General features: G+C 44.1%; 1 protein-coding gene across 1 annotated transcript; it reads left to right on the top strand.

The window, feature by feature from the left end:
* The first annotated feature begins 1,129 nt into the window (after nucleotides 1–1,129).
* Ccl15 (C-C motif chemokine ligand 15) lies at nucleotides 1,130–6,549 on the top strand. Its single transcript, XM_045159344.1, has 4 exons — nucleotides 1,130–1,319; nucleotides 4,571–4,621; nucleotides 5,567–5,678; nucleotides 6,260–6,549. The coding sequence occupies exons 1-4, from the start codon at nucleotides 1,217–1,219 to the stop codon at nucleotides 6,360–6,362; spliced, it is 369 nt and encodes a 122-aa protein (XP_045015279.1). The 5' UTR covers nucleotides 1,130–1,216; the 3' UTR covers nucleotides 6,363–6,549.
* Nucleotides 6,550–9,980: the final 3,431 nt, after the last annotated feature.

The following is a 9,980-nucleotide window of genomic DNA, read 5'->3' as shown; positions in this document are numbered from 1 at the left end:
ATAAGCAAGGAGAACCTGATTCTGAAGATCTACACTCAGAAACTCTGAGTTGGCCCTATGTCTATGGCAAAATGCTAGCAGATTCTAAATTTTTTATTTATTTATTTGAGAGCGACAGACACAGAGAGAAAGACAGATAGAGGGAGAGAGAGAGAATGGGCGCGCCAGGGCTTCCAGCCTCTGCAAACGAACTCCAGACGCGTGCGCCCCCTTGTGCATCTGGCTAACGTGGGACCTGGGGAACCGAGCCTCAAACTGGGGTCCTTAGGCTTCACAGGCAAGCGCTTAACCGCTAAGCCATCTCTCCAGCCCTTTTAATTTTTTTTCTTAAATTTTTTATTTATTTATTTGAGAGCGACAGACACAGAGAGAAAGACAGATAGAGGGAGGCTAGCAGATTCTATATGAGGAATCATATGGCCAAACTAACAAGTTTTCTCGCTAGTGTTCCCCCTAATGGTCACCTCTGACTATAGGTACTCGATGGTCCTGGATGGAGTAGTTAGGCCATGTGACCATCAAAGCCTAGAAAGATCTTCTGGCTTCTCATCTTTAGACATTCCATGTCTCCATTCTGGTGCCTTCTTTTCTTTTCTTTCTTTCTTTTCTTTTTTTTTTTTTTTTTTTTTTTTTTTGTTGTTGTTGTTGTTTCTTCAAGGCAGGATCTCTCTAGTCCAGGCTAATCTGGAATTCACTCTGTAGTCCTAGGGCAGCCTCAAACTCAGGGCAATTCTGCTTTCTGTGCCTCACGAGTGCTGGGTTTAAAGGCATGTGCCACCACGCCTAGCCATCCTGGTGTCTTCTTGAATGGCATCCATTCCTTTATGGTAGGGTCTCCAGGAATCCACCAAGAACAACCCTTGTCAGGGAGTCTGAAATAATCTCCTACCCTGTAGTCAGACTTACAGGAACAGATAAATCTATTAGAAGGAAGAGTGTTCCTTGAAACATCTATTCTCTTCAGCTGCGGGTGTTGAGACAGTTTGGAAAGCCTCCCTGTCACCTTTGCCCTGTACTTCGTACTTGGTTGCATTCTCAGCCTTGTTCCTTCTTTCAGAATTCTCATGTTGAGTATCATATGGCCAAAGAACACCATGCTGACCTCTGCCCTGGCACTTCCTGATCCTCCTACTTGTATAAATGCCGTGGCATGCCAGGGAACCAGGAACAGTGAACACAGAAGTCCCCAGGCCAGCCCTGCCGACCCACCACGAAGATGAAGGTCTCCATGGCTACCCTCTGCTACATCATCCTTGCCGCTGCCCTTGGGACCCAGGCTGCATCAAGCAACCGGCTCCACCAGACTCACCAGCTGCCAGGTCTGTGATGACAAGGTCTAGAGAGCAGCAGAGGGGCAACCTTGCCCTCCAGTGAGTACTCTCCATCCCCAACATGGCGATGGGCCTTAGAAGCAGCATTAAGGTAGAGTATGGGCCTGCATCTGTCTGCAGCCTGTGGTTCCTGGAGAAAACTCTACACTGGTGACTTGGGGAAAGCAATTATTTCCCTTTTCACAGCCAGAATTATGTAATATCTTCTCTGAAGTTGCAAAATTTTTGGAAATAACTATAGAATTCTATGATGCCAGAACTGTTAAATCTGTTAAATAGAACTGTCTTTTTGCAAGGAACTGGGACAAGCCAGGCAAAGGGATTCACCCAAGGTCACTCTCTCATTTGAACCTGTGGAATTTCAATTTAAGGAGATGGCTGGGTCTCAACAAAGTCCTGTGAAATGAGAATTTATTATTTAAGCTTCCTAAAAGAGCAAAGTACACCATTGGCCACAGGGCCTGGTGAGTCTCAAGCTTGGGTCAGGAAGCAAAAGCAATAGAAAATCTGAAACCTACGTGGGGTCCTTTACTGGAGATACTAGGAAAGATTCAGGGCACAGCACAGGGTACAATTTGGGACTGGCTAGTCTAAGCAAGTCCAGCAGGCTTTGGATATACAGATCTCTAATTGCCTGGCATCTGGCTTTAGGTAGATCTATGGCAGGGTGTTTTAAAGTGAAATAAAGGTGGGCACAGGACTCAGAATTACTTGGTTTGAGTTCTTTCCTATTTCTAAGAATCAGCTAGTCAGGGAAGAGATGGTCTTTGCCTAGCAGTCAAAATTATTCAATATGCCAAAATATCAAAAGATACAGAAAAATTTTAAAGCGTGATGAACAGAGTCACTAGCATTGTTTATTTCACATATGTATTTCCAACTCTTACTATACGGCAGACAGCCTCTGTTCTGCCTGTGGATGTTGATACATTCATTCCTCCTGACATCCCCGTGGGGTAAGTACGAGGTTAAACAATTATAAAATGGTCATTCTCATATGAAAAAAATAGTTAGATATCAACAACCTCATATGGTTCTGAATAACATATTCTCACTTTACAAATGAGAAAATTGAGCACATAACCCTTAGATAACTTGATTACACCAGTAGAAGGTGATAAAATTAGGATTGAATTAGTCAAGATCTGGTTATGCAATGACAAAGCCACTTAAGTTTTATTGGGGTGGTGGTTGGGGAGATAGCTCAACAGTTAAAGACACTTGCTTGCAAAGTCGGCCAGTCTGGGTTCAATTCCCCAGCCACCCACATAAAGCCTGCTCCAAAAAAGTGGTGCAGGCATCTGGCATTCCACTTGCAATGGCAAGAGGCCCTGGGACACACATACATACACATATACACACACATAAATAAATATTTACTTTGGAAGCTCACCCACATCACATCAAATACTTTTATGAAGCACCCACATCTTATTATATATAATTCGTATTTAACTATTTAAGAAATTAGGTAAGTTTTGTTCCTTTGTCTAACTAATGTAATACAAATTCACAATCTCTCATCAACCACCTCTGGGGTTAGATTATTTTGGAATGCAGAATTTTTCTGTTTTCTTTTTTAATTTTTTTACTTGACAGAGAGGGAGACAGACAAAAAGAGGCAGACAGAAATAGAGTGATAGGTTGATGTTGTATATATGTAAGTACAGTAATTGAGACGGGGAGGTAATATGATGGAGAATGGAATCTCAAAGGGGAAAGTGTGGGGGCGAGGGAGGGAATTACCATGGGATATTTTTTTATAACCATGGAAAATGTTAATAAAAATTTTAAAAAAAAAAGAAATAGAGTGAGTATGGGCATCATGTCAGGGCCTCCTGCACTGCAAACTAACTCCAGAGCCATGCACCTCTTTGTGCATTCGTCTTTAGGTAGGTACTAGAGAGTTGAACCCAGCCCATCAGGTTTTGTAAGGAAGTGCCTTTAATCAGTGATCTCTCCATCCTCTTTTCTGTTGTTTGTTGTTTGTTTATTTTGTTTTTTGAGGTAGGGTCTCATTCGAGCTCAGGCTGGAATTCACTAAGTAGTCTCAGGGTGGCCTTGAACTCATGTCAATCATCCTACCTCTGCCTCTCAAGTATTGGATTAAAGGCATGTGCCATCACACCTGGTTCCCCTTTTCTAGTGAGTTCGAGGCCACCCTGAGACTACCATAGTAGATTCCAGGTCAGCCTGAGCTAGACTGAGACCCTGCCTCAAAAAAAAAGCTACACCTTGGGCTGGAGATATGGCTTAGTGGTTAAGGCACTGACTTACAAAGCCAAAGGACCCAGGTCCAATTCCCCTGGACCCATGTGAGCCAGATGCACAAAGTGACACATGTGTCTGAAGTTCCTTTGCAGAGGCTGAAGGCCCTAGTGTGCCCATTCTCTCTGTCTTCCTCTCTTTCTCTCTCTCAAATAAATAAAATATATTTTAGCTGGGTGTGGTGGTGCACACCTTTAATCCCAGCACTCAGGAGGCAGAGGTAGGAGGATTATTGTGAGTTTGAGGCCACCCTGAGACTACATGGTGGATTCTAGGTCAGCCTGGGCTAGAGTGAGACCTTACCTTGGGAAAAAAATTTTGTTTTAAGTTATACTTTAAGGCCGGGCGTGGTGGCACATGCCTTTAATCCCATTACTCGGGAGGCAGAGGTAGGACGATCACTACAAGTTTGAAGCCACCCTGAGACTACATAGGGAATTTCAGGTTAGCCTGAGCTAGAGTGAAACCCTACCTGGAAAAAAAAAAAGTTATACCTTGACACCCTAGTGGTTTAAGGAGAGTATACTTTAACCAAATACATGTGAATAATTATGTAGATGAAGTTAAAGATTAATTAGCCTCACTTCACCTCAAGAGACGTATCACCAAATAAGGTCATGAAAAACTTTCTGTTTCCAGAATCCTGTAGATTCTAGAAATGTGTGGAAAATGTGGACTGTATCACCTAATGGGCACAATTAATTAACTTATCCATGTTAGATTTGCAGTTGCTTTTAGTATTTCAGAGTCCGTAGGATATTTTCATGTTTCAAACGTGTTCAAATGATCTCATCAAAATCTCGCATCACTGAAGGGGGCGCATGGATCTGACCTTGGAACCCAGTTAGTTATGCATGCTCAGGCCTGAGAGCCTGTCTCCCTTAGGGGTGAGTGGAGATGCGCAGACAATGATGTCTCTCAGCAATTTCTCTCTGCATTTGTTTTTTGTTTTGTTTTGTTTTCAAATCCAGGGGCAAGAGAATGGCTGAGGACAAAGTCTGAACCTCCATCAGTCCACACAGGTACATGATCAGCTACAGCTTCCTCCTTCCTGACAGCAGAGCAGCACGGCAGGGCCCTGAGGGTGGTGTCCATCTCCAAGAGGTCCAGGGTGGGGCATGGGTACACACTCCAGTGAGCCCTTCCTATGCCCACGTAGCGTACTGAACCTGCCCACGTGGGGCAGGAGGTGTCGCCTGCAGGCAGGTATCTGCATGTGCCTGTAGTTCTGGGGAAGTGTTCGCAGCCCTTTGGTGGCCCACCCTGGCCAACCTCAGACTGAAGCCTGGGAGGGTCTGAAACAAGATGACAGTGAGTGCCAGGTGACAGGGAGGAAGCGTCCCTCTGAGTCCTGGGTCTTCTCACTCTCCACGGGTCCTTGAGGGCAAAGACCTGGCCTTTTTTTTTTTTTGAGAGCGACAGACACAGAGAGAAAGACAGATAGAGGGAGAGAGAGAGAATGGGCGCGCCAGGGCTTCCAGCCTCTGCAAACGAACTCCAGACACGTGCGCCCCCTTGTGCATCTGGCTAACGTGGGACCTGGGGAATCAAGCCTCGAACCAGGGCCCTTAGGCTTCACAGGCAAGCGCTTAACCGCTAAGCCATCTCTCCAGCCCCTGGTCAAAACTTTTGCAGTAGGGAAAAACTTAAACTTGAGAAATGTTGACCGTAGTTTTAAAGTACGTGAAAATCCATCAAAATATTTTTTTTTTATTTATTTGTTTGAAAGCGACAGACACAGAGAGAAAGACAGATAGAGGGAGAGAGAGAGAATGGGCGCGCCAGGGCTTCCAGCCTCTGCAAACGAACTCCAGACGCGTGCGCCCCCTTGTGCATCTGGCTAACGTGGGACCTGGGGAACCGAGCCTCGAACCGGGGTCCTTAGGCTTCACAGGCAAGCGCTTAACCGCTAAGCCATCTCTCCAGCCCAAGACCTGGCCTTTGAACAGCCCCTTCTCTACCTGTAGCCTTTCACCAGCCTGCTGACTGTTGCAACTTCTATGTTTCACGAAGCATCGTGTGTGCAAACATGAAAGACTATTTTCGAACAAGCAGTGGGTGCTCCCAACCAGGCATCATGTAAGTACCAAACTCAGCCCCTATGTCTTGGGGCAGAGGGAGCCTGCAGAGTTTTTATTCCTTTTGCATTTTTACTTATATTTTTTATTTATTCATTTGAGAGAGAGGCAGATAGAGAGAGACAGAGAAAGATAGAAAGAGAGAGAATGGCTATACCAGGGCCTCCAGTTGCTGCAAACAAACTCCAAATGCATGTGTCACCTTGTGCATCCGGCTTACGTGGGTCCTGGAGAATTGAACCCTGCTGTTTTGGCTTTGCAGGCAAGCGCCTTAAACACTAAGCCACTTCTCCAGCTCTGCAAGGTCTTTAGAGAAAGGATCTGGTAGATGGGTGACCTGCAGGATATGGGAAGGATAGGAAAAAGAGGACAGACAGAGGCTGCCCAAGTTACTTCTTGAGTCCCTAGGGAATCTCACAGGCTGAGGGAGGGTCTCAGAGTGGAGATAAATCTTGAGCTATCTCCTGTGTTGGCTGGGAACCCAGGGATGGGGACAATGGGATATTGCCTCTCCATTTGCTGATGACACCTCAATTTATACCTATTCTTCCCCCCCCCCCCCCGCCCCCTGCTTTTCTCCAGCTTCCTTACCAAGAAGGGGAAACGCATCTGTGCCAAGCCCAGCGATCCGTCAGTTCAGAAGTGTATTTCGACACTAATGCCTCACGGAGAATACAGGATCTAGAGAATACAGAATTAGGTCGAGGAAAAGGGACAGAAGATGGTACTCACCACTTCCAGCTCTCATGCCCAAAACCTCCTATGAATTTTTCACCTCAATTATTACTTCTTAAATTTTATTGGTCTGTTCTGATTAGAATAATAATGCATCTAAAATCATAGTGTTAAAATTAAATTTGTTTGAATTTTAAGAAGGTAATATTAACTGAAGGGCTGGAGATATGGCAAGCGGTCCTTGTTTGCAAAGTCTGGTGGGCGTGTTTGATTCCCCAGGGCCCATGTAAAACCAGATGCATGAAGTGGTGCATGCATGTGGAGTTTGTTTGCAGTGGATAGAGGCCCTAGTATGTCCATTCTCTCTTTCTCTCTGTCTCCCTCTCTCTCACAAATAAATAAAATATTTTTTTAAAAAGTTAACTGGAAGAATTAATTTGCTGCAACCCAAAGAGATTAAATATAATTCACATTAGATCTCATCTTCTCCTCTCCTAAAATAGGTAATCTTTGGAAGCTTGCTTATAATTTCATAAAATAAATTTTTTCTTATTCCATCTGTTGCAGACAGGATTTGCAATATTGCCAGAAAATACCCAAACAAGACCAGCTTTGGAGGACAAAAGGGTTTATTTTGGCTTATAGACTCAAGGGGAAGCTCCATGTTGGAGGGAAAACGATGGCATGTATTAGAGGATGGACATCACCCCCTGGGCAACATAAGGTGGACAATAGCAACAGGAGAGTGTGCCAAATACTGGCATGGGGAAACTGGCTATAACACCCATAAGCCTTCCCCCAACAATACACTTCTTCCAAGAGGCATTAATTCACAAATCTCCCATCAGCTGGGAACCTAGCATTCAGAACACCTATGTTTATGGGGGACCCCTGAATCAAACCACCACAGCACCATTTTCCCAAGTCACATGTTTTACTTTGCTTCATCCATCATGATCTCTTATAGGCTTTTGCTGTTCCATTTTTTTTTTTAATTTATTTAAAAGAGAGAACCCTGGCTTTTGTTTCATTATCATTCTGTATTTTTCCAGAGTCACACCATTTGTTTCATAGTAACTGCTGCATTCTAGGAAATCTTCCAGCTCCTTCTAACTTCCTATTTCAATTCAGAGAAATTATTCTGGACCTGCCAAAAACAAGACCAAAACCAGCCACAATGGAATTTCTTCTCATCACGTGCCTGAGTTCATTCCCCCATGACATGCAGCCTACAGCTTCTCTCTTCCTTGAGATCATTTCTCATTTTGCTATACTGTGTCCTTGAACTTCCTCCTCCTGCAACAAGATGATGAAAGCCAACACTCTCCCTTGCCCCACAGGATTCAAGCCAGGAGCAGGTGACTTGGGGATGGGCATTCTCAGTGCCAGTGTTGCAAGGAAGCATAAAAAAAAAGCCTTCTTCTAACAGTTCTTCGCGTCTTTCCATCCATTCATATGTTGTGGGCCTCTTGGACAACTGACACTGGATTTTTTTTTTATTTTTTAGTTTTAGGTTTTTGCAGTAGGGTTTCACTCTAGCTTTAGGCCGACCTGGACTTCACTATGTAGTATCAGGGTAGCCTTGAACTCACAGCAACTCTCCTACCTCTGCCTCCCAAGTGCTGGGATTAAAGGTGTGCATCACCACTCTTGGTTAGATCCTGAATTTTGAACATCTGTCCTTCATGTGTTTTAACTCTTCTCTCATATTTTTTTTTTACTTTTATCCTGTGTGGTAGAAATTTTCTTTTGCTTTGTAATGGTTATTTTGCTTGTTGCTATGACAAAATACCTGCAAAAGCAACTCACCAAAGGAAGAGTTTATTTTGTTTATAGTTTGAGGGCACAGTCCATCATGTTGAGAAAGGCGTGGTGGCAGGAGCATGAGACACTGGTCATTTAGCATCTGTGGTCAGGAAGCAGAGAGATGACTGCCGGTGTTTAGCTTGCTTTCTCTTTTGTCCTCAATCCAGAACACCAGCACATGGAATGGTGCTCTTCATATTGAGGGTTGGTCTTCCCACTCCAATTAACCCAGTCTGGAAAGTCCCTCACAAACATGCCCAGAGTTTTGTCTCCTATATGATACTGGATCCTGTCAAGTTGACAATCAGTATTAACCACCACAAGTCCATCTCTTCTTAACTTGACACCTAAACATACTATGTTTAAGTCATAACCTTCCACCTCTTGTCCTCATAGGCTCATGTTTACCTTTTAATGAAAATGCACTCAGTCTAACATTAAAAGTCCTCATCATTTTTAATAGTTCCAAACCTATTCAAAAGTGTGCCTCACAAGATGGCGACCGCCTAGCTGCGCTGCAGATACCGGGGAAAGAAAGATAGATGCAGATCCTAAGGAGAGAGCTGCCCCAACATACCTCAAAAGGGGCCCGACTGAAACTAAGGACAATTGGCGAAACAAGCAAGGGTGGTGATGTTTTCCTGATGAACTGGATACCAGCACAAAGGGGAAGGAGACCAACACAGAGAAAAATCAACTCCTACCAAATCAGAGAGCCAGAGCCTCAGAGGCCCCCAACACCTCAGCACTGAAGCAGACCAAAAATGAACCCAACATGGCTCAGGGAAATTTTGCGGAAGAGGGGGCGGAAAGAATGTCAGAGCCACATGTTGGGTCATGATATGCAGAGACATTTATCATACCAATAACTGTGGGCTAACTCCACAATGCACGACCCATATACCTCAACAAGGAGGGTCCAATGGGAGGGGGTAGATCATGGATGAACCTAAACAATGGTACCAAACTGCCTGTATTTGCTGAAAAGAAAACTAATACATTAAATTTTTTTTTAAAAAAGTGTGTCTCTTAGGGTTGGAGTGATGGCTGAGCAGTTAAGGCAATTGCCTGCAAAGCCTAAGGATACAGGTTCAATTCCCCAGTACCCACATAAGCCAGATGCACAAGGTGGCACATGTGTCTGGAGTTCATTTACAGTAGCTAGAGGCCCTAGCACACCCATTTTCTCTCTCCTCCCTCTATCTGCATTTCTCTCTCTCTCAAATAAATAAAGTATTTTAAAAATAAAAGTATGATCCAGGTGTGGTTGTGCATGCCTTTAATCCCAGCACTTGGGAGGCAGAGGCAGGAGCATAGCTGTGAGTTCAAGGCCACCCTGAGACTACATAGTGAATTCTAGGTCAGCCTGGGCTAGAGTGAGACCCTACCTCAAAAACACCAAAATTAATTAATTAATTGAATTTAATTAAAGTATGCCTCTTGTATGGAGAGATGGCTTAGCAGTTAAGGCACTTGCCTACAAAGCCTGAGGACCCATGTTCAACTCCCCAGGTCTCACACAAGGTCACACATGCATACAAAGTGGCACACACGTCTGGAGTTCGATTACAATGACTAGAGGCCCTGATGCGCCAATTCTCTGTGGCTCTCACTCTTGCTCTCTCTCATTAAAAAAAAAAAAAGGCTTGCCTCAGGGAAAAAAAAAAAAGTGTGCCTCTTCTAAGACTTGGGCAATCTCATAACTGTGAGCCCCTGTAATGTCAAAAAAAAAAAAGTTACATTCTAGTATACAATGGAACACAGTAAATATTGCCATTGCAAAAGAGAGAATGGAGATAACAATGAATGACTGAGTCAAAGC

The sequence above is a fragment of the Jaculus jaculus genome, chromosome 9, assembly GCF_020740685.1.
Source record: "Jaculus jaculus isolate mJacJac1 chromosome 9, mJacJac1.mat.Y.cur, whole genome shotgun sequence".
In the NCBI taxonomy this organism is placed as follows: Eukaryota; Metazoa; Chordata; class Mammalia; order Rodentia; family Dipodidae; genus Jaculus; species Jaculus jaculus.
Note: the sequence above shows the minus strand (reverse complement) of the source record. Positions and strands in the feature narration are given on the sequence as shown.

What these genes read in the sequence shown, in the direction of transcription:
- Ccl15 (XM_045159344.1), top strand. Translation starts at nt 1,217, where the DNA reads ATGAAGGTCTCCATGGCTACCCTCTGCTACATCATCCTTGCCGCTGCC. An exon ending in ACCTCCATCAGTCCACACAG is followed by an intron (nt 4,622 to 5,566) that starts GTACATGATCAG and finishes CTCTACCTGTAG; the next exon opens with CCTTTCACCAGCCTGCTGAC. An exon ending in TGCTCCCAACCAGGCATCAT is followed by an intron (nt 5,679 to 6,259) that starts GTAAGTACCAAA and finishes GCTTTTCTCCAG; the next exon opens with CTTCCTTACCAAGAAGGGGA.